We start from the raw sequence: 25,383 nt of genomic DNA on the forward strand, positions 1-25,383 counted from the left end.
CAATGGGCCAAGTGGCCTCCTTCTGCACTGTAGAGAGTCTATGTCTCAAGGCCATCGGTCTGTGAAATCACAGATTGTCCAGCCCAGGTAAGGATGGCAGATTCCCTTCCCTAAGGGGCATTGGTGAACCAGGTGGGTTTTTGCAAACATTGATCATCATTACTGAGACACGCTTTCAATTCCAGAATTATTCAGTGCTTTTTATTAATTAATTGAACTTTAATTCGACCAGCAGCTCACAGCCTGGAACCATCTTGGAAAATGGTGAAACTACTTTTTTCATTACATATGAATATACACATTGGCAGCAGAAGTAGGCCATTCAGCCCTTTGAACTGCTCCTCCATTCAATAAGATCATGGCACCCCTGATTCTAATCTCAACTCCACATTCCCACCAAGCCTGATAACCTTTCACCCTGTTGCTTATCAAGATTCTACCTAGCTCTGCCTGCAAAACATTCAAAGACTCTGCTTCCACTGCCTTTTGAGGAAGAGAGTTCCAAAGACTCATGATACTCTGAAAGAAGATTTAAAAATTCTCATCTCTATGCTAAGTGGGCGACCCCTTAATTTTTAAAATAGTGGCTTCTCGTACTAGATTCCCCCACAAAAGGAAATATCCTTTCCACATTCACTCTGCCAAGTCTCCTCACGATTTTATATGTTTCAATCAAGTCACCTTTTACCCTTCCATGGATACAAACCCGCCCTGCCCAGCCTCTCCTCATAAGGCAACCAAAATGTTGGCAATTCTTGGCTTGAGGGGTTCACTTCACAGGTACGAGGCAAGGTAAGGCCTCCATGAAGTATCACAGCCAGTGTGAGGATTGAACCCACACCATTAATATCTTTCTGCATCACACTTTGGCCAACTGAGCTAACCGATCTTGCCTCCCCCAACCCCCACCCCAATTCCCCACCGCCCCTTTGTTCTTTGTTGGGAGATGAGTGTTAGTGGCAAGACAGTTTTGTTGTCCATCCTTAATTACCTTTGAACTTGGTGGCTTGCTGGACCATTGCTAAGGGCAGGTAAGAGTCAACCATATTTCTGTGGGTCTGGAGTCACATGCAGACTAGACCAGGTAAGGATGGCAGATTCCCTTTCCAAAAGGTCATTAATGAAACTTAGTAATTGTTTCCATAACAATGATAGTTTCGTGGTCAGCATTACAGAGACAAACTTTATATTCCAGATGTTATTAATTGAATTCAAATTCCACCAGCTGCCGTGGTGGGATTTAAAACTATTGCCCTCAGAGCATTAGCCTGGGTCTTTGGATTACAATCCAAGTGGCATTACCACAACGCTACCACCTCCCTGCCACCTCCCATCGTGAACCATTTGCATCAAGTATGAACTGAGGTTGGGAGCGAGCTTTCCACTGATGCCAACTCTCCAGTGGATTATTTTATCGAATCAACTTTCTGAGTCATTCAATTATGGGGCTTTGTTATCTCTCACTTTGGTACAATAACTGAGGTGGCGTAATTATTCTAATTGCTTTGATTTTCTTTGGTTCTTTGTTTGGATTTTATTGTAGAGTAAAGGGAACTTAAAAGAACCATTGCAAGTTTGATAGCACTGAAATTCTTCCCCGTGGCTCAAGACTCGACAAGAGTGGAAACTGGAAGTATAAGCACCTGTTTAAAAAACAAGTTTGCCCTCTCTCAGAATAATTAATAGAAGCCATGGTGTTAATTGTATCACGGAAACACAATTACAACAAAGATGTGAAGATAGATAAATATTCCTGGATTTTGCTTGATTACCTTTGAGAAATATTTACACTAATTATCCCTCAGGAGAGTAACTGAGTATGATGGAGGCAGTCTGTACATGGTTTATGGAGGCATTCTGCCTGATGAATCAGAGAATCTATTCTTATGCGTCTTTTCTTGTCCTTATTAACAGCTTTAATTCTGATATTTGGTAGTTGTTGTACTGTGCATAAAGCATATAATTAAAGATGTATTTTGCATGTCTCCGCATCAGCAACAGGAACATTACTGACACTTATCATAGAATCATAGAATCGCTACAGTACAAAAGAAGGTCATTCAGCCCATCCAGTCTGCACTGACTCTCTTACAGAGTATCACATCCATGCCCTCTCCCCCACCCTATTCCCATAGCCCCACACATTCACCATGGCTAATCCATCTAATCTACTCATCTTGGGACACTAAGGGGCAATTTAGCATGGCCAATCCACCCAACCTGCACACCTTTGGAATGTGGGAGGAAACTGGAGCACCCGGAGAAAACACACGTAGACACGGGGAGAACGTGTAAACTCCACACAGACAGCCACCCAAAGCTGGAATTGAACTCGGATCCCTGGCACTGTGAGGCAGCAGTGCTAATCACCGTGCCACCCTTTATTGTATACTATCAAATTACGAGATAAATTGTCAGCATTGGTGTTCCTAGCACAGAACATTATGCAATTACAACACAGAAAGGAAAGTTAGGACAGCCTGAAGTTCCCAATTACACTCCCAAGAGTATTAAAATTTGAATAATTTCTCCAAGGTGGCACAGCCCAGCTGTTTGGCCTTATCTTAACTCAAAGGAGAAATATGAATTCTTTTTCATTGTCATTGCGAAAGCAGGGTTATCCCCCAGACTTAGGAGCAAAATCAACATGGCTGAATGTTTTGTGTCACCTCCTCAAGGCCAATCAGGGATGGGCAACAATTGCTGGCCCAGCCAGCGATGCCCATATCCTGTGAAAGAATATATTTTAAAAATTACCAATAAATTGATTGCTTAGACCAACTGTTTGATAGAAAGCATTTGGAATATTTTTCCCCCAGCTGCATAGATAAAAAGAAATGAGGAATTTTCTGAGAGTAGCTAAAGCTTTTCCATTGTCCAGGAATATTGGTCGCTGGAATAACTCCTCAGAGGCCGGTGTCCCTTCACCAGATTCCCTTTATTTACAAACCAGGTTCGATTCCCGGCTTGAGTCAGTGTCTGTGTGGAGCTTGCACATTCTCCCCGCGTCTGCATGGGTTTCCTCCGGGTGCTCCGGTTTCCTCTCACATTCTGAAAGATGTGCTGGTTCGGGTGCATTGTCCCAAACAGGCGCCGGCCTGTGATGACTAGGGGAATTTCACAGTAACTTCATTGCAGTGTTAATATAAGCCTTACTTGTGACTAATAAATAAACTTTTTTTTAAACTTTAACTTTAAAACTTATCTCCACTCCTAAGAGTGCTTCGGGTGTAATTTTGATTTGATTTGATATATCATTATCACATGTATTAACATACAGAGAAAAGTATTGTTTCTTGCGCGCTGTACAGACAAAGCATACCGTTCATAGGGAAGGAAAGGAGAGAGTGCAGAATGTAGTGTTACAGTCATAGCTAGGGTGTAGAGAAAGATCAACTCAATTCGAGGTAGATCCATTCAAACGTCTGACGGCGGCAGGGAAGAAGCTGTTCTTGAGTCGGTTGGTACGTGACCTCAGAGTTTTGTATCTTTTTCCCGGTGGAAGAAGGTGGAAGAGAAAATGTCCGAATCCGAGTGTCAATAGACCTGACACTCCTCATTACATACACAGATGAGACTCCCTGATTGGGCAGGCAGTCATTACCTCAATCAGGGAGCTCATACTCCAAGAGGCCAACCTCATGGGCCTCATTGAAGTCATTACAGTCACCAAAGGGCAGAGATTTAAGATCAACACCAGCAGATGCAGAACTTCTTTTAGGCACGTAATTTTGGATTATTTTAACTTATTCTTTCACAGGAAGTGGACATCACTGGCTAGACCAGCATTTATTGCCCATCCCTAATTGCCCCTTGAGAAGATGATGGTGAGCCAGTGTAGAATCGCTGAGGATGTGTGGTGTAGTTACACACACAGTGCTGTTAGGAAGGGGATTCTCGGATTTGAACCCAACAACAGAGAAAAACAGTGATATAATTCCAAGTCAGAATGATGCGTGGCTTGGCTGAAACTGGGAAGTGGTGGTGTTCCCACGCATCTGCTGCCCTTGTCTTTGAGGTGGTAGAGGCCATGGGTTTGGAAGGTGCTGTCAAAGGAACCTTGGTGAATTGCTCAGTGCATCTTGTAGATGGTACACACTGCTGCCAATGTATGTTGGGCAGAGGGAGTGAATGTTGACACTGGTAGATGGGGTGCCAGTCAAGCGAGCTGCTTTGTCTTGGATGGGCCGGAGGGAGCAGATTCAATAGTAATTTTCAAAAGGGAATTAAACAAATTCTTGAAAAGGAAAAAAAAAATTGAACAGCTATGGGGGAATGGGAAAAGAATGGACTGGATAGAATTGTAGAACCCTACAGTGGAAAAGGAGGCCATTCGGCCCATCGAGTCTGCACTGATCCCACCCAAGCCCCATCCCCATAAGGCCATGCATTTACCCTATCTAGTCCCCCTGATACTAAGGGGCAATTTAGCACGGCCAATCCATCTAACCCGCACATCTTTGGAGTGTGGGAGGAAACCGGAGCACCCGGAGGAAACCCACGCAGACACGGGGGAGGACGTGCAAACTCAGACAGTGACCCAAGCCGGGAATCGAACCCGGGTCCCTGGTGCTGTGAGGCAGCAGTGCCAACCACTGTGCCACTCGTTTGAAGAGCTGGCACAGACATGATGGACAGAATGGCCTCCTTCGGTGTGGTAAGACTTCATGATTCTACGAATCCATCAACTGTAGCTATGTGCAGTAGTGGAGTGTGTGGGAAATGGATTCGGGTATTTGATTAAATGTATGCAAATATAATGGAAATAATTAGCAAATGATTAGAGAGAAAAATGCAGGCTTGTTAAAGTAATTGACTCTGTCAGTAATGCAACACTCCTCGCACACCACCCTTCGGCTATTCCAAACATTAATCCTCAATCAGAACTGTTTTAATGACCCAAGCTCACAGATCATTAAACACTTCTGTATTTCCACATTAACCTCATAAATCAGTACAGTATATCAGAGCCTAAACTTTGCAAGATTTGCTTCAATTCACACCTATTAAATGTTGACAACAGGAAGCACCATTTCTTTTTGTTCAAATATCTTCACTGTATAAGTCGCCTTTCCAGTATTTATAGCCGGGAGCTGTGATGTGACATTCACGTCTGCTAACTGAGGCCAGTTTGAGTTGAAGTGCAGAATGTTGGATGTGTCTTCACCTATTATGTAACTCTCATGAAAATTTCCTCCCACATCTGTGGCTATTTCGACAACGACAGACTTGAAAGCATGTGTGCTTTTTAATTTGCGTTAGTGAACTCTCATCTGAAGCCAACCCCACCTCCGTCAAAAGATGAACCAATCCTGCAGCCTAAACACTGTGGATGCTGCAAATCTGAAATGAAACAGGAGCTGATGGAGATCCTCAGCAGATTTGACTGTATCCGTGGAGAGAGCAGAATTAATGGTCGGAATTCACAGAATCATAGAAACCCTACAGTGCAGAAAGAGGCCATCTGGCCCATCGAGTCTGCACCGGCCACAATCCCACCCAGGCCCTACCCCCATATTCCTACACATTTACCCGCTAATCCCACTAACCTACGCATCTCAGGACACTAAGGGGCACTTTTAGCACGGCCAATCAACCTAACCCGCACATCTTTGGACTGTGGGAGGAAACCGGAGCACCCGGAGGAAACCCACGCAGACACGAGGAGAATGTGCAAACTCCACACAGACAGTGACCCAAGCCGGGAATCGAACTCAGGTCCCTGGAGCCGTGAAGCAGCAGTGCTAACCACTGTGCTACTATGCCGCCCCTGATTCTCCGGCCATTCACGACCTGTCCCCGCTGACAGAGAATTTGATGTTCAGCCAAATCTTCGTTCACTGCAAAGGGACATGAGAATCCCACTGGTGTGAATGGCTGGAGAATTCCAGCCAATATTTCAGGTGATCATCTCTGAAGGAAGATCATTGCCATGTTGACTTCATATTTATAAATGTCATTCGCTAGAGGCCTGTGTTAGATGGTGAGATTGAAAAGAAAGATTTGCATTCGTATAGCACTGTTCACAAGTACCGGACATCTCAAAAGCACTTCACAGCTGATAATCTCACAGCACCAGGTTAAAGTCCAACAGGTTTATTTGGTATCACGAGCTTTCAGAGCACTGCTACTTCATCTGATGAAGGAACAACGCTCCGAAAGCTCGTTATACCAAATAAACCTGTTGGACTTTAACCTGGTGTTGAGAGACTTCTTACTGTGCCCACCCCAGTCCAATGCCGGCATCTCCACATCATGGCTACCACCAACATTGCAAACTGCTGGCTCAAAGTGGAGAGGATCTCCAAGAAGATTGCGCATATCAACACTCACCTGATGAAGGAACAGCACTCCGAAAGCTTGTGATACCAAATGAACCTGTTGGACTTTAACCTGTTGTTGTGAGACTTCTTACTGTGTCCACCCCAGTCCAATGCCGGCATCTCCACATCATGGCTTTACAGCTGATGAAATACATTTGAAGAGTAGCCTCTGCTGTAGGACGCATAAAATGTGCACAGCAAGCTCCCATAGACAGTAATGGAATAAATGACCAGATAATCTATTTTTGCGATGCTGATTGAGGATAAATGTTGATGAGGGCTTCCCCCCGGGGATAACTGCCCTGCTCTTGTTCAAAATAATGCCATAGAATCTTTTACATTCAACCAAGCAGGCAGATAGATGGAGCCTCAGTTTAGTACATTGTCAGAAGGAAGGAACCTCCAGCAGTGCAGCACCCCCTCAGTGCCACGTTTGAGTGTTAGTTTTCATTTTTATACTTAAGCCCTGGAGTAACACTTGAACCTGGTGATTTGGAAGCAATTGAGCTATAGCCCATTCTTAGATTGTTGGAATAGGTTAATGATGAATGGAAGTAAATGATTCCCCTAGCCACTCTCAGCTCTGTTTAAAGTTTATTTATTAGTGTCACAAGCAGGTTTTCATGAAGTTACTGCGAAAATCCCCTAGTCTCCACACTCCGGAGCCTGTTCGGGTACACTGAGAGAGAATTTAGCACGGCCAATGCACCCTAACCAGCACATCTTTCGGACTGTGGGAGGAAACTGGAGCACCCGGAGGAAACCCACGCAGACACGGGGAGAACGTGCAGACTCTACACAGACAGTGATCCAAGCCGGGAATCGAACCCGGGTCCCTGGTGCTGTGAGGCAGCAGTGCTAACCACTGTGCCACCGTGCCGCCCTTGAGGATGTGGAGCAATTTTTCTGGAAAACATCAGTCTCAGAAAAGTCCCAAAAGCACCTTATCCCCATCCCCGAGAATTGGTCACCCTGGTGTGTGGAGGTAGTTGATTGGCCGAAAAGACAACTCCAACATTGATGGTTGACAATATTCGGGTCGATCCTGTCTTGGTGCAATGTGTAAGATGGGGGGGTGATAAGCTTCCTTTTTCTCATAAATGTAATGGTGAGTGAATCTTTGCTCTTGCTTCAAACTGAGTTAGAATCTCATCCAAACAAATGCAATGCAGGATAATTCAATTTACCGTCACTCTTTCACGAGCCAGTCCAGTGTATGCAAGAATTTGAGAAGCAGGAAGGCCCAACATCTTCGTGATGTGAGTCTTCTTTACTGAGATGGACCCAAGATGCAAAATATGGTGAGAAATGGGAGGAATTTTCACAAACTCAGGTTTGTACCTACAACTCAAGTTGTACCAGCCTTGGAGGGACTTACACAAGATTCTTAAAGCAAATTTTGGGAATGCCCACAAAACATTTGGAAAATTACATTTATGAGAAAAAGGAAGCTTACCACTCCCCATCTTACACATTGCACCAAGACAGGATCGACCCGAATATTGTCAACCATCAATGTTGGAGTTGTCTTTTCGGCCAATCAACTACCTCCACACACCAGGGTGACCAATTCTCGGGGATGGCATTAAGGTGCATTTTATTATGGGGAGCATTGGACCCACATCAGCGAGTGAATGACTGTCAGACTGTGGGAGTGAGGGTGAGAGGCTACACAGACTGTGGGGGTGAGGATGGATGCTTGTCCAGACTGTGGGAGTAATAGGAGGCTGCACAGACTGTGGGGGGTCGGCCACTGGGGGCAGATCAGGATGCACATGTGTGCAAACCAATGGACTCTGTAAAATGGGAAGTGGGGAGTCAGACGGGCTTTCTGAGGCAATGATTCGAGAATATGGGACAATCCGGTAGCAAAAGAGGGAGGCCAGCGATCGCAGCTGGCCATCGGGGTTCAAGGGGGTGATCGGCCTGCCAGAGGCGTCTGGACTGTCGGGGGGGTGAGGTCGGGACTGTCTGGGAGGGTGGTGGAGGTGGGGTGCTTCACATCCTTTAAAAAGTACCTGGATGAGTACTTGGCACGCTATTACATTCAAGGCTGTGGGCCAAGTGCTGGCAAGTGGGATTAGGTGGGCAGGGCATTTCATGCATCGGTGCAGACTCGATGGGCCAAAGGGCCTCTTCTGCACTGTAGTATTCTGTGATTCTGTGATTTTGTGATTCTGTTGTGGAGGTGGGGGGACCGGGAGGGGCTCGGGGGTATCGGGATCAGGGCTGCAGGGGGGGAGCATCGAGGTGTGCTGGGTTGGGGCAGGGGGGGGAGGAGGGTGAAAGGGGAGGGTGAGGGTAGCCCGGGCATGTTTGTGGGGGCCAGCGATCGGGCCGTTGTGGGATGTGGGGGTCACATGGCTGGTGCTGCGGGGGCTCGCAGGGCTGACCAGCAACCTAGCGGTCGGGAGGCCGACAGACAGGGGCCACTGCACATCTGCCGGTCTCAGTGCTGATGGATCAGCGCATGCGCAGTGGCTCCCTCAGCGCTCTGCCGCCAGCCTCCCGGGCGGGAATAGGCCCCACCCCGAGATTTATTGACTGATTTACGCTAGTGCACTCTGCAGTGCACAGAGTGCGGGAGATTTATTTTGAAAGTCCCACTGAAACAACCAGCGTGATTTACTCCAGTTTTTAAGCAAATTTGACATTTAGAATTTTTTTGGGAGAATCTCTCCCTATATCATTCCTTAGATAAGGGGACCCGACGTGTTGGCAGGGTTTGACCCTTTGGTAGGCCCATTGTTTGGACAGACATTTCTATATCCAAAGGAACATTATCCATGATTCTCAGTACATTTCTCGATTATAACAATCGGGAAAACGGGTTACATTTTGAAAGCAGCGCAGTCAGCAGTCTTATAGATGATGCAATGCTTGTGATCAATAAATCCACAGCTCTCACACAGGATCATTTTAACTTGGACTAAAAGGAAGATTCTTTATCCAGGAAAAACATGGAAATCGTCGCAGGAACATTGGGAATTCAGAGAATTGGACAGGGAAGGAAAGGAAAACAAAGAAAAGAAATTGGATTCAAAGCAAAGTGATTATAAATGGCAGCCAGATTTATTAATATGAATATTTATTAAGATATTTGTGAAAGGGGAAACAACAGCCAGTATCTCATGGATGTGAGCTTACGGGGTGGCCCGAAAGCACAGTGATTAGCACTGCTGCCTCACAGCGCCAGAGATCCAGGTTTGATTCTCAGCTTGGGTCACTGCCTGTGTGGAGTTTGTACATTCTCCCCGTGTCTGCGTGGGTTTCCTCCGGGTGCTCCGGTTTCCTCCCACAGTCTGAAAGGCATGCTGGTTAGGTGCATTGACCTGAACAGGCGCCGGAGTGTGGCGACTAGGGGAATTTCACAGTAACTTCATTGCAGTGTTAATGTAAGCCTTACTTGTGACTAATAAATAAACTTTAACTTTACTTTTATTATCTTTCATCAATAATGCAGCCTCACTAATTTCACTTTTCTTTTTCCTCCAGATGACACAAAACTGATTTTCCGTCTGAAGGATGAGGGTAAGTGTTCCTTGTCACTTTGAGTTTGAGAAAATGCTTCTGCTAAGGGGTGAGTCAGTAACCAAAGGGAACAGGTTTTAGATAAGTGGCGAAAGAGGCAGAGAGGAGATGAGGTGAAATTTGGTGAGCTGTTATTGTTATCTGGAATGCACTGCCTGAAGGGGGCGGTAGAAGCAGATTCCACAGCAACTTTCAAAAGGGAATTGGATCTATATTTGAAAAGGAGAAATCAGCAAGGTGATAGGAAAAGAGTGGGCGGGATTGGAGCTAGCTCTTTAGAGACAGCACAGTTATGATGGGCTGAATGGCCTCTGCCTGTGCTATATCATACTGTGATTATATTAATAGGGTTACCAGCCAGTAAAAAGACAGACTGTTGCATAGAAAACACTGACCTTTGCGCTCCTGCTCGCAACACTTCTTCCTGTCACAGACAACCTAGCCTGAGAGTACAAGCTTTAAAGTTTATTTATTAGTTACAAGTAAGGCTTACATTAACACTGCAATGAAGTTACTGTGAAATTCCCCTAGTTGCCACACTCTAGCACCTGTTCGGTTCAATGCACCTAATCCACAGGTCTTTCAGGCTGTGGGAGGAAACCGGAGCACCCAGAGGAAACTCACACAGACACTGGGAGAATGTGCAGACTCCGCACAGACAGTGACCCAAGCCGGGAATCAAACCCGGGTCCCTGGCGCTGTGTGACAGCAGTGCTAACCACTGCGCCAATGTGCTACCCCAATACATCGACTGCTCATTATTTTACTGATTCTTTTTCCAAACTTGAATTATTTTAAAATTTATTACTTAGAGGATGTGGGCATTGCTGGAAAGGTCAGCATTTATTGCCCTAACTGCCCTTGAGAAGATGGTGGTGAGCCGCCTTCCTCTGCCTGCGTGTTGTAGGTGCATCCATAGTGCTGTTAGGTAGGGGATTCCAGAAGCTTTGCCCAATGACAACGTAGGGACAGCAATATCGTTTTGAGTCGGTGTAACGGCTTTAATCAGGCAATTGAGGTGGGCCTGTTTCAATATGAACGTAAGAACTAGGAGCAGGAATAGGCCATCTGGCCCCTCAAGCCTGCTCCGTAATTCAATAAGATCATGGCTGACCTTTTCATGGACTCAGCTCCACTTACCCGCCCACTCACCATAACCCTTAATTCCTTTACTGTTCAAAAATGTATCTATCCTTGCCTTAAAAACATTCAATGAGGTAGCCTCAACTGCTTCACTGAGCAGGGAATTCCACAGATTCACAACCCTTTGTGTGAAGAAGTTCCTCCTCAACTCAGTCCTAAATCTGCTCCCCCTTATTTTGAGGCCATGCCCCCTAGTTCTAGTTTCACCCGCCAGTGGGAACAACTTCCCTGCTTCTATCTCATCTATTCCCTTCATAATCTTATATGTTTATGAAGGGAATAGATAAGATAGAAGCAGGGAATTGATGGACCAACCAGGGAGCCTCTTGCTTTGTATTTAACCAGCAGTGTCAGTTCCTCTGGGTCTCCGAGTGGAGACTGGTAACTGAAAGCTCTCTGTATGCTGTTGTCAGACTTGTAAATAAAGGGATTTTGGTGACGGGACTTCTGCCTCCGAGGACTTATTGCCGTCAGAATGCTGCGTGACTTGGAGGGGAACTTGAAGGTGATGATGTTCCCATCTGGCTGTTGCCTTCATCCTTCTGAATAACGGAGATCGCTGCTGTGGGAGGTGCTGTTGGCTAGTTGCTGCAGTGAATCTTGTAGATAGTGCGCACTGCAGCCTCACCGTGCCAAAGCTGGAGGAGACTCATCTTTAAAGCGTTGAATGGGGGTGCGGATCAAGTGGGCTGTTTCGTTCTGGATGGTTTTGAGCTTCTTGAGTGTTGCTGGAGTTGAGCTCATCCAGGCAAGTGGAGATCATTCCATCAAATTCCTGACTTCACCTCGTCGATGGGGAAAAGGCTTCGGGGAGTCAGGAGATGAATCATTGGCCTCTGTTGTTGATGAACTTGATGCTGCCTGAACTTTAGTTACAGCAATCAGTAATTGTGTTTACCCAGTGTAGCTGCCATTTGACTCTTTGTAGACTTTCACCTTGTAAAGTAGGTAACTCCCTCCCTAACAGCAGTGTGTGTGTATCTACACTACATGGTCTGCTGCTGTTGAAAAAGGCAGCTCATTCCCAGTTTGCTGAGGGCAGTTAGTATTGGACAGTGAAAGCACTAGCCTAGCCAGCGATGGCCCATGTCCCATGAAAGATTTTTTTTCAAAATCAGCCAAACAAAATAGGTTTTTTTTCACATTGGATTGGAAAGAATATAAACCTATAGATTGAGTTTCTCAACCCCTTCTCCATGTGTGTATACGGATAACTGCACCTCCCAACACACACACCAGACCCATTTTAATTTGTTCTCCAATGCAGTGACAGTGGAAAAGAACACATCCCATGCCCTAGTTTCCTGAGGAAGGAGGGAACCTGTTTTACACCCGTTTCACACTTCTTCCCAAAGTCAAAGTGACTTCTCCTTGTTTTGCTGCTTTAATCGTAACGAAATATAGAAACATAGAAGATAGGAGCAGGAGGAGGCCATTCGGCCCTTCGAGCCTGCTCCGCCATTCATCACAATCATGGCTGATCATCCAACTCAATAGCCTAATCCTGCTTTCTCCCCATAACCTTTGATCCCATTCGCCCCAAGTGCTATATCCAGCCGCCTCTTGAATACATTCAATGTTTTGGCATCAACTACTTCCTGTGGTAACGAATCCCACAGGCTCACCACTCTTTGGGTGAAGAAATATCTCTGTACCTCTGTCCCAAATGGTCTACCCCGAATCCTCAGACTGAGACCCCTGGTTCTGGACTGCCCCACCATCGGGGACATCCTTCCTGCAGCTACAGGAATCGTTCAGAGGATGTAAGCATTCCTGAAGAGTACAGTCCAGCATTTATTTCCTATTCCTAATTTCCCTTGAGAAGGTGGTGGTGAGCTGCCTTCCTTGAACCACTGCATTCCGTGTGGTGTAGGTACATCCACAGTGCTGTTAGGGAGGGAATTCCAGGACTTTGACCCAGCGACGGTGATATATTTCCAAGTCAAGATGGTATGTGACGTGAAGGAGAACTTCCAGATGGTGGTGTTCCCAGGTATCGGCTGCCTTTGTCTGTCTATGTGGTAGCGGTCACTGGTTTGGCAGGTAGAAGGAAGCCTTGGTGAGACGCTGCAGTGCATATTGTAGGTGGTACAAGTGGCTGCCACTGTGGTGGAGTGGGTGAATGTTGAAGGTGGTGGATGGGGTGCCAATCAAGCGGACTGCTTTGTCCTGGATGGTGTCGAGATTTTTTGAACGTTATTGGAGTTACACCCATCCAGGCAAGTGGAGGTTATTCCATCACACTCCTGACTTGTGCCTTGTAGATGGACAGACTTTGGGGAGTCGGGAGGTGAGTTACACACTGCAGAATTCCCAGTCTCTAACCTTGCTTTGTAGCCACAATACTTACATGGCTAACCCAGTTCAGTTTCTTGTCAACGGTAACCCCCCAAGGATGTTGATAGTGGGATATTGAGGTGGCGATGGCATAGTGGTTGTGTCAGTGGACGAGTAATCTGGAGACCCGGACTAATTAATGCTCTGGGACACGGGTTCAAATCCCATTTCAGCAGTTTAATTTAAAATTTAAATTAAATTAAAATCAATTAATAAATCTGGATTTAAAAGTTAGTCTAATGGTGCCCATGAAAACTTTGTCGATGGTCGTAAAAGCCCAACTGGTTCACAAATGTCCTTTCGGGAAGGAAAGTTGTTGTCCTTACCTGGTCTGGCCAACATGTGACTCTAGACTCACAGCAATGTGGTTTACTCTTAACTGTCCCTCTGAAGTGGCTGAGTGAGACACTCAGCTCTATCAAAGTGCCAGAAAGCCTGAAGAGAATGAAAGCAGAAATGACAATGGCAAACCCAGCCCTGACAACCATGGAAAGTTCTCCTTACTAACATCTGGGAGCTTGTACCAAAACATCTACCACCTAGAAAGGACAAGGGCAGCAGTTTTGTGGAAACACCAGCACCTGGAAGTTCCCTCCAGATCATATAGTATCCTGATGTGGAAATATATCACCGTCCCTTCACTTCTGCTGGATCAAAATCCTGGAACTCCCTCCCTAATAGCACCGTGGATGTACCTATACAGCATGGACTGCAGTTCACCACCACCTTCTCAAGGACAATTAGGGATGGACAATAAATGCCGGCCTTGCCAGCGATGCCCACATCCCATGAAAGAATACATTCTTTTAAATCCCATCTTTCCCAGGACTCTCAGCATGGTGGCACAGTGGTTAGCACTGCTGCCTCACAGCGCCAGGGACCCGGGTTCAATTCCTGGTTTGGGTCACTGACTGTGTGGAGTTTGCACGTTCTCCCCGTGTCTGCTTGGGTTTCCTCTGGTTTCCTCCCACTGTCCAAAGATGTGCGGGTCAGGTTGATTGGCCATGCTAAATTAACTCTAGTGTCAGGGGGATTAGTGGGATAAATATGAGGGATCACGGGAATAGGGCCTGGGTGGGATTGTGGTCGGTACGGACCTGATGGGCCGAATGGCCTCCTTCTGCACTGTAGGGATTCTATGACTCTGCTGTACCCATTCAACCCAGTTGTCTCTATTCACACTGTCTGCTTTAATGGCTTTCTCTGATGCTCTCAATGATGAGAAATCAGAATGGAACTTGTTACCATCTTGGACACAGTGGAAGAGTCCAAACAGCGTTAGGTGCAAAATAAACTGTCTCTCGCCAATACACATAAAATACTGTGATTGCAGCTTCTCGCACTAGCATTTCCTGTTGGGGTTAGTTAATTTTTTTTTTCATTTGTAAACCATATGGGATGAGATTCTCCTGCCTCCCAGCCACGTGTTTCCCGCCGGCGGGAGGTGGCGCGACATTTGCTAGCGGCGGGATTCTCTGGTTCCGCCGTGATCAATGGGAATTCCCATCGACGTCACGCCACGCTGGCGGGAAACCTGTGGGGGTGCACTGCCGGTGGGACTGGAGAATCTCGCCGGCGCGAACGGCTGGAGATATGTTTGCGAACTGAAGCACTCTGTTGAGTGGCCAGTCCAAATAATGTGGCTAAGAGAGTTACGTAACTGTTTTCAAGAAGAATGGGGAGATTGGCTCCCCTGATGATGATGTTTTGGATTCCTGCTGTGTGTTGTTCATCGCGGTACATGGAGTCCAGGCAGCTTGAACTTTTCACTATTGTTTTGCACAATTAATCTGACTGTGAAGAGACCGGACAGCAAGTGATGGCAAAAATCTGCTTTCTTAACACTTGCTGAGGAGAGATCCATTGATAGGTTTGTGTCGGTGGCCTGTCTGACAGCTTGCAATGGACGCAGTCATTGCACATGAGCTCAAAGATATTATGCAGAGTTCCCTAAGGGGGATCAGACTGACAGATCCAATCTCTCCAAAAGACCACAAAACACATGGGAAGTATCAGACACACAGAGAAATTCAAAGAGAAAGATGATCGCCTCTGACAGCAATACAAAAACAGATCAAAATAGAATGAGTACAAGACTAACGGAAAGGGTTGTGAACTGAGTTTTCTTTCCCTCTTCACTCCCCCCAACGCCTGCCCCTAAATTCCACCTCCCCACAGCCGCAGTGAAAGTGTTGACAATTCACTGGGTTGTGACCTACAGTTGTTTGTTATTCCTGAGCAGAAGGCGTCAGAGTGGCAAAGAGACGGAGTCTGTTTATAATCCTGCTCAAATATTGAACAGAAAACCCGAAAATCCCCCCCCCCCCCCGCCCCACTTCCCCCCATCACCCAAAAACCCACTACGCTCTCCACTCCTGAGCAGCTCCTATCCGACATTCATTACAGCTGTTAGCAGGCCAGAGTTGTACGTCCCTTTATGAATGTAACTACATTAGATGGAAATTGGATTCTGAGATCACAGTGCTTGGAAAACAGATGGTCATTAGCACAGTGTCGTTTGTGGGATCTTCCTGTGCCTAAACGGCTGTCGGATTTTCCTACATTAGAACGGTGACTCCATTCCAAAATATACTGACGAAAATACTCACAAAAGGCAAATTCTCCCTTCCACAGCGCCTCTTCCTTAATTCATCTCTTTTCTTTTGCCCTTTTGTGTGAAGCACTTAATGATATTGTCCGTGTGAAATGTCTCAATAATCATTAGTTAGTGTGGCTGTGAAGTGGAGGGCATAGTGGAAACTGCACAGAGATGTTATAGTGTTATAGTTTTCACCATACTCTGACTCTAGTTAACCTCAGAACTTGTCCTGAAGCCAAAGTAAGAATCTGATGCCAGCCACAGCGCCCCACCTGCTCATTTGCAATCTGGAATGTTCCAGGAATGACCTACCTCTCGAAATCAGTGCCCTGTTTCCAGAGTCACTTCCCACCAGTGTTTTAAAGAACAAAGAACATCACAGCGCAGGATCTTCTCCATCAGGAACAGGCCCTTCGACCCACAAAGCCTGCGCTGAAACATGATGTCTTTCTAAACTAAAGACCTATTACCTCTGCGCAGTCCATATCCCTCTATTCCCTGCCTATTCAAGTATCTGTCAAGATGCCTCTTAAACATTGCTATTGTATCTGCTTCTACCACCTCCTCTGACAGCGCATTCCAGGCACTGACCTCCCTATGTGTAAAAAACTTGCTTTCACATCTTGTTTAAACTTTTCCCCCCTTTTTAACCTTAAACCTGTGTCCCCTAATAATTGACATTCCTACCCTGGGAAAAAGACTCCGACTATCCATTCTATCCGTGCCTCTCATAATTTTGTAAACTTCTATCAGGTTGCCCCTCAGCCTCCGACGTTCAGGTGAAAACAAACCAAATTTGTCCAATCTCTCCTCTTAGCTAATACTAAGGAACATCCTGGTAAACGTTTTCTGTACCCTCTCCAAAGCCTCCACATCCTTCGAGTAGTGTGGCAACCAGAAATGTACACAATATTCCAAATGTGGTTTTATACAGCTGCAACTTGACTTGCCAATTTTTGTACTCCACACCCCAACTGATGAAGGCAAGCATGTCATATCAAGTGTGACGGTGGGAAAGTTTGTATGGAACCGGAAGAAATAGCAGAGGTACTTAATGAATACTTTACTTCAGTATTCACAGTGGAAAAGGATCTTGGTGGTTGTAGTGCAGACACTTGCAGCGGACTGAAAAGCTTGAGCATGTAGATATTAAGAAAGAGGATGTGTTGGAGCTTTTGAAAAGCATCAAGTTAGATAAGTCACCGGGACTGGATGAGATATACCCCAGGCTACTGTGGGAGGCGAGGGAGGAGATTTCTGAGCCTCTGGCGATGATCTTTGCATCATCAATGGAGACGGGAGAGGTTCCGGAGGATTGGAGGATTGCGGATGTTGTTCCTTTATTCAAGAAAGGGAGTAGAGATAGCCCTGGAAATTATAGACCAGTGAGTCTAACCTCAGTGGTTGGTAAGTTGATGGAGAAGATCCTGAGAGGCAGGATTTATGAATATTTGGAGAGGTATAATATGATTAAGAATAGTCAGCATGGCTTTGTCAAAGGCAGATCATGCCTTACGAGCCTGATTGAATTTTTTGAGGATGTGACGAAACACATTGATGAAGGAAGAGCAGTAGATGTATATATGGACTTCAGCAAGGCATTTGATAAGGTGCCCCATGCAAGGCTTATTAAGAAAGTGAGGAGGCATGGGATCCAAGGGGACATTGTTTTGTGGATCCAGAACTGGCTTGCCCACAGAAGGCAAAGAGTGGTTATAGATGGGTCATATTCTGCATGGAGGTCGGTCACCAGTGGAGTGCCCCAGGGATCTGTTCTGGGACCCTTCCTCTTTGTGACCTGGATGAGGAAGTGGAGGGATGGGTTGGTAAGTTTGCTGATGACACAAAGGTTGGAGGTGTTGCGGATAGTGTGGAGGGATGTCAGAAGTTGCAGCGAGACATTGATAGGATGCAAGACTGGGCGGAGAAGTGGCAGATGGAGTTCAACCCAGATAAGTGTGAGGTGGTTCATTTTAGCAGGTCAAATAGGCTGGCGAAATATAATATTAATGGTAGGACTCTTGGCAGAGTGAAAGATCAGAAGGATCTTGGGGTCCGAGTTCATAGGACGCTCAAAGCAGCTGTGCAGGTTGAGGCTGTGGTTAAGAAGGCGTATGGTGTACTGGCCTTCATCAATCAAGGAATTGAGTTGAGGAGTCGTGAAATAATGTTGCAGCTATATAAGACCTTGGTCAGACCACACTTGGAGTACTGTGCTCAGTTCTGGTCGCCTCATTACAGGAAGGATGTGGAAGCCATAGAAAAGGTGCAGAGGAGATTTACAAGGATGTTGCCTGGGTTGGGGCGCATGCCTTATGAGGATAGGTTGAGTGAGCTCCGCCTTTTCTCCTTGGAGAGACGAAGGATGAGGGGTGACCTGATAGAGGTGTATAAGATGTTGAGAGGTATTGATCGAGTGGATAGTCAGAGGCTTTTTCCCAGGGCTGAAATGGTTGCCACAAGAGGACACAGGTTTAAGGTGCTGGGGAGTAGGTACAGAGGAGATGTCAGGGGTAAGTTTTTCACTCAGAGGGAGGTGGGTGCGTGGAATGGGCTGCCAGCAACGGTGTTGGAGGCGGATTCGATAGGGTCTTTTAAGAGACTTTTAGATAAGTACATGGAACTTAGTAAGATAGAGGGTTATAGGTAAGCCTAGTAATTGCTAAGTTAGGGACATGTTCGGCATAACTTTGTGGGCTGAAGGGCCTGTATTGTGCTGTAGTTTTTCTATTTTTCTATGCTTCTATCTTCTTGACCACCTTATTCACTTGTGTTGCCACGTCTAGGGAACTGTGGACATGTACACCTAGAATCCTCTGTATGTTCTCTTTGTTTCATTTTGACAATGCTAGTAGGAGAATGAACAGAAATTCTACTTGCAATCCTTGCATATGTACTTCTTCCTAATGAGGGAAAAGGCCTGACCACAGCCTTTCCAGACTATATTTGGGGATTGGGGAGGGATATGAAGAATATTCTGTGCTGGAATAAAAAGGCAGCAAGGAATTGCAGCCATAATTTTAATTGGTGACAGGTTTTCCAAATCATTGAGAAACTGGGGCTTTCCTAAAAAGAACCCCAGTGACTCTGGTTGGCCCTTGGTGCTTCTTAACTGAGCAAATAAAGATTGTGGGACATCAGCTCACAGCAGCTCCACGATGATTTGATTTGATTTGATTTATTATTGTCACATGTATTAACATACAGTGAAAAGTATTGTTTCTTGCGCGCTATACAGACAAAACATACCGTTCATAGAAAAGGAAAGGAGAGAGTTCAGAATGTAGTGTTACAGTCATAGCTAGGGTGTAGAGAAAGATCGACTTAATGTGAGGTAGGTCCATTCAAAAGTCTGACAGCAGCAGGGAAGAAGCTGTTCTTGAGTCGGTTGGTACGCGACCTCAAACTTTTGTATCTTTTTCCCAAAGGAAGAAGGTGGAAGAGAGAATGTCCGGGGTGCGTGGGGTCCTTAATTATGCTGGCTGCTTTGCCGAGGCAGCGAGAAGTGTAGACAGAGTCAATGGATGGGAGGCTGGTTTGCGTGATAGATTGGGCTACATTCATGATCTTTTGTAGCTCATTGCGGTCTTGGACAGAGCAGGAGCCATACCAAGCTGTGATACAACCAGAAAGAATGCTTTCTATGGTGCATCTGTAAAAGTTGGTGAGAGTTGTAGCTAAGATGCTAAATTTCCTTAAGGGAAGTGAATGGGGAGATCTTAGTGTTCTCTAATTCTGTTTGCGCCAAACAAGTAAAGCTATAATTACCTCCAGAGTAATGGTATGGAGACAGCGATAGATGTGAAAGCAGGCGGCGACAGGCAGAAGCTAGAACAGAGCAAGAGAGGCCAACATCAAAAAAGAGGAGTGTAAAGAGAGGGAGAGATAAAGAGAGAAACCTTCAAAGATGAAGGAACAGGGATACACAGAGTTGACAGGGCAGCATAGACAGAGTGGCAAGAAAAGTGACAGAGAGTGATGGACAGAGGAAAATGGAGAAAGGGACAGAAGAAGATGAAAAGAGAAGCACATTCAGAGATGGAGATAGGGATGGTCAGAGGGATGAAAAGAGAGAGATAACTGGACGGAAGCACAGAGGCAGGTCAGAAAAGATTGTTTTTGGAAGGAATTAATGAAATAAAACAAAGTAGTTGACGAAGGAAAGGAGAGATTTATTTTGGAAATGAAGAAATGGGCTCAGGAAGATGTCAGAGAGATCAACTGTCGAGGGATTCCCAACAGTGTTGAGCTCATTTCTATTTTGCATTGCCATAATTGATGTAGTTTATGGCAGAACATCCACGAGAAAGTAAAATCAAATCCGCATTTTTATTCCTCACTGTAATTTGAATCAGTTTTGTAATTCAGATAATTTAGAACATTCCAGTCCATGCATGATCTTGATTTTAAGTAGCACAAAGCCTCGAGTGGAAATAAACATCAGCTAACTGAGAAACAAGCTATTCAAATGGCAGTGGAAACAGAATGAGGTTTATATCAACCAATCACTTTAACATCGCCCATTTCACACTATAGCTCAGAGTTCCTTTGGAAATGAGAGTGGAAATAGTGGAGGCGCCAGTCATAATTTTTCAATCTTCGTTAAACTGAGAGGTGGTGCCAAAGGATAGAGAACTGCAAGTTCTGCAGAGTGGTTCGGTGGCACAGTGGTTAGCACTGCTGCCTCACAGCGCCAGGGATCCAGGTTTGATTCCTGGCTCGGGTCACTGTCTGTGTGGAGTCTGCACGTTCTCCCCGTGTCTGCGCGGGTTTCCTCCAGGTGCTCCAGTTTCCTCCCACAGTCCGAAAGACGTGCTGGTTAGGTGCATTGACCATGCTAAATTCTCCATCAGTGTACCCAAACAGGCACCAGAGTGTGGCCACCAGGGGGTTTTCACAGTAACTTCATTAAAGTAAAAAGTAAAGTAAAGTTTATTTATTAGTCACAAGTAGGCTTACATTAACACTGCAATGAAGTTAATGTGAAATTCCCCTCGTCACCACACTCTGGCACCTACTCGGGTCAGCACACCGAACCAGCATGTCTTTCACACTGCGGGTGGAAACTGGAGCACCCAGAGGAAAACCACACAGACAGAGGGAGAACGTGCAAACTACACACAGACAGTGACCCAAGCCGGGAATCAAACCTGGGTCCCTGGCGCTGTGAAGCAACAGTGCTAACCATTGTGCCACCATGCCACATTAACATTAAAGGTGTTGATGTAAGCCTACTTGTGACACTAATAATGAATAATGAAAATTATCCAGAAAAGGAAGTAAAGATAAATCTAGCAGCTACAGGAGTGGGGAAACCTCCAGGAACAATAATCCAAGACAAAATTAATAACATAGACAAAAGCAGGTTAACTAAGGAATGCTAGCATGGATTTCATTTGGGAAAATTGTGTCGAACTAACTTGCTGGAGGTTTTTGAAGAGTTAACAGGGAGAGTTGATGAGGGCAATGCTGTTGATATGGTGTATGTGGATTTCCAAAAGGCGTTTGATACAGTGCTATACCACTTGGGAGCAAAGTTAGAGATCATGGAATAAAGGGAACAGTAGCAGCATGGATATGGAATTAGCTGAGTGACGGAAAGTGAAGATTAATGGATGTTTTTTGGGCTGGAGGTTTGTAGTGGAGATCCCCAAGGATGTCAGTGTTGGGACCCTTGCTCTTCCTGATACAAATTAATGATCTAGAACTTGAAGTAGAGGACATAATTTCAAAGTTTACAGATGATACAAAGCTTGGAAGCATGGTGAACTATGAGGGAAGTCGCGTAGGACTTTAAAAGGACATGTACAAGCTGATGGAATGGAGGGATAAGTGGCAGATGAAGTTCAATGTGGGGAAATGTAAAGTGATTAATTTTGCTAGGAAGAACATGGAGAGACAATGTGATATAAAGGGTACAATTGTGAAGAGGTGCAGGAGCAAAAGGGTATACATGTGCATAATTCATTGAAGGTGCCAGTACAGGTTAGGAGTGTAGTTAGTAAAGCATACAGTATCCTGGGCTTTATTAATAGGGGCATAGAGTGCAAGAGCAAAGAAGTTATGTTATAGATGAAATCAACATTAGAGGTTATGTTGAACGTGTATAAGACACTAGTTCAGCCTCAGCTGGAGTATTGTGTCTGGGTGTCGCTCTTTAGGAAGGATGTGAAGGCATTGGAGAGAGGGCAGAAAAGACTCACAAGAATGGCTCCAGGGCTGAGGAACTTTAATTATGGCGAAACATTCGGAAAGTTAGGACTGTTTTCCTTGAAGTGAAAAGCTGAGAGATGATCTGATAGAATTATTCAAAATCATGAAAGGTCTGCAAAGAGTAGATAGGGAGCAACTATTCCCAGTTTTGAGAGCATTGAGAATGAGAGGGCACAGATGAGCAATTGGCCAACGAATCAAAAGCAATTACAGAAAAAGCTTTTTTACACAGCCAAGTGGTTAAGGTTTGGAATGCATTGCCTGAGAATGTGGTGGAGGCTGCTTCAATTGAAGCATTCGGAAAGGAATTAGACTGTTATCTGAAAAGGAAGAATGTCCAGGATTACAGGGAGAAGGCAGGAGAATGGCACTGAGTGGTTTGCTGATTAGGAGAGCTGGTACTCACATGATGGGCTGAATGTCTTCCTTCCCTGTAACAATTTCCTCAAGTCGAAACAAAGCTTACATTTCTCCATCCCATATATCATGGAATCATAGAATCCTTACAGAGCAGAAGGAGGCCATTTGACCCATTGGGTCTGCACCAACTCTCTGACAAAGCATCCCACCCACGCCCTATCCCCATAACCCCACACTTTTACCCCACTAATCAACCTAATCTAAACATCTTAGGACACTAAGAGGCAATTTAGCATGGCCAGTCCACCTCACCTGCACACCTTTACACTGTGGGAGGAAACATGCAGACATGGGGAGAATGTGCAGACTCTACACAGACAGTATCCTGAGACCGGAATCTAACCCAGGCCCCCCGATGCCATGAGGCAGAAGTGCTAACCACTGTGCCACCCAAAATATCTCTCCCTTTCTTTTGCAGTTCTGGTCGCCTCATTACAGGAAGGATGTGGAAATGATTGAAAGGGTGCAGAGGAGATTTACAAGGATGTTGCCTGGATTGAGTGGCATGCCTTATGAGGATAGGCTGAGGGAGCTCGGTCTTTTCTCCTTGGAGAGACGTAGGATGAGAAGAGACCTAATAGAGGTATATAAGATGTTGAGAGGCATGGATCGGGTGGACTCTCAGAGGCTTTTTCCCAGGGTGGAAATGGCTGCTACGAGAGGACACAGGTTTAAGGTGCTGGGGGGTAGGTACAGGGGAAATGTTAGGGGGAAGTTTTTCACACAGAGGGTGGTGGGCGAGTGGAATTGGCTGCCGTCAGTGGTGGTGGAGGCAAACTCAATAGGGTCTTTTAAGAGACTCCTAGATGAGTACATGGGACTTAATAGGATGGAGGGTTATAGGTAGGCCTAAAAGGTAGGGATATGTTCGGCACAACTTGTGGGCCGAAGGGCCTGTTTTGTGCTGTAGTTTTTCTATGTTTCGGCTTATTAGTAGGTGGTCATTGGGTGAAGCTGTGATGGCAGAAGTGGAACCTAATCATTAAAGTTTATTCATTAGTCACAAGTAAGGCTTACATTAACGCTGCAATGAAGATACTGTGAAATTCCCCTAGCCACCACAGTCCGGGTCACTGCACCTGGCCAGCACATCTTTCAGAGTGTGGGAGGAAACCGGAGCACCCGGAGGAAACCCACGCAGACACAGAGAGCATGTACAAGCTCCACACAGACAGTGACCCAAACCGGGAATCGAACCTGGATCCCTGGCACTGTGAGGCAGCAGAGCTAACCGCTGTGCCACCGTGCCGACCCTTGAGATCTGTAAAGAGAAGATGCGTGTTTACAGAGGACTGGAAGCTGGTATTCATAATATTTGAACTAAAAATTGAAACTTTAACCACATACAGCTTCCTTCAGGCTGAGGCAATACCACGAGCCTGTGTCTTACTGATGTCTAATACAGGCACCGTACTGTCTTGCATGATGTTTTAAATTGATAATAAGAGCCCTTTTAAGTCCTGTTTGCCACAAGCCACAATCCTTTCAAGTTGATCTTATGAAGCTTTCATTGTAGACTTGACATCATGGTGACAAAAAGATTATGCATAAATTTTTAATCCGAGAATATTCATCAAAGGTCAAAGAAACCTAAATGTGACAGTTAGGAGGAGAAAGTACATCAAAGTTGGAATTCATATTGATGGAACTGTTTCAAGAACACCCCTTCTGAAGTTTATCTTTTCATCTTTGAATGTTTTTCTCTTCATGTTTGCACTAACTCTATGTTCATTACAACTGGTGTGCTGGGAGCCCATAATCTGAACTTTCCCTTATTGGTGAGCCTCGAACTATGGGGGGTATAATCTGTAAATAAGAGGGTTGGCCAGCTAGGATTAAGATGAGGTGAAAATTCTTCACTCAGAGAGTTGTGAATCACTGGAATTCTCTATCCCCCAGAGGGCTGCGAATGCTCAGTCGTTGCGTAGACTGAGATCGATAGATCCAGGAGATGGAGGTCAGGCAGGAAAGTGGAGTTTGGGTTGACGGTCAGTCATGGTGGCACAGTGGTTAGCACTGCTGCCTCACAGCGCCAGCGACCCAGGTTCGATTCCTGCCTTGGGTGACTCTGTGTGGAGTTTGCACGTTCTCCCCGTGCCTGCGTGGGTTTCCTCCGGGTGCTCCGGTTTCCTCCCACAGTCCAAAAATGTGCGGGTTAGGTGGATTGTCAGTGTTAAATTGCCCCTTATTTCCAGGGAGATCAGCAAGGTAAATACGTGGGGATAGGGGGATAGGGCCTGAGTGGGATTGTGGTCAGTACAGACTCGATCGGCCAAATGGCCTCCTTCTGCACTGTTGGGATTCTATGATCTTACTGAATTGTTGCGCTGGCTTGAGGGGTTGTAAAGCCTACACTTCCTCTTTCTAATGTTCTCCAGTTCATCTTACTGCCATTTGCAAGCAAATCTCAAATATAAGACTGCCAGAGCTCACTACACTATTCTACCTGGTAGACTTGCTCATTTGGTCATGGATAAGCCTCCATCAGTTTAAGATATTGGTTCCCTTTCAGAGAATAGCACAGAATGAGGCCATTCAGTTCATCAACAAAGAATGAGTTAGCACTGAAACCGAGGCGACAGAGAGAGCACCTCATCAGAATTTGCATGTCATAGAGGTATAAAGCCCATCACATCTGTGCCGGTCAAAGACAAACCACCTAACTATTCTGATCCCATTTTCCAGCACTTGGCCCATAGTCTTGTATGTCTTGATATCGCAAACCAGGTTGATACCGGAGATGAGGGGTTTGGATTATGAGGAGAGGCTGAGGAGATTGGGTTTGTACTCGTTGGAGTTTAGAAGGATGAGGGGGAT

At 45.6% G+C, this 25,383-nt stretch overlaps 1 protein-coding gene across 1 annotated transcript in view; it reads left to right on the forward strand.

Annotated features, from left to right (window-relative positions):
- LOC144500751 (plexin domain-containing protein 1-like) overlaps positions 1–25,383 on the forward strand; it is a 332,900-nt gene that overhangs the window by 264,366 nt on the left and 43,151 nt on the right. Inside the window, exon 12 of the mRNA XM_078224149.1 lies at positions 9,819–9,854. Within this exon, the coding sequence (XP_078080275.1) occupies positions 9,819–9,854 (36 nt within the window). The remainder of the gene's footprint in view (positions 1–9,818; positions 9,855–25,383) is intronic.

This window comes from Mustelus asterias, chromosome 11 (genome assembly GCF_964213995.1).
Source record: "Mustelus asterias chromosome 11, sMusAst1.hap1.1, whole genome shotgun sequence".
NCBI lineage: Eukaryota > Metazoa > Chordata > Chondrichthyes > Carcharhiniformes > Triakidae > Mustelus > Mustelus asterias.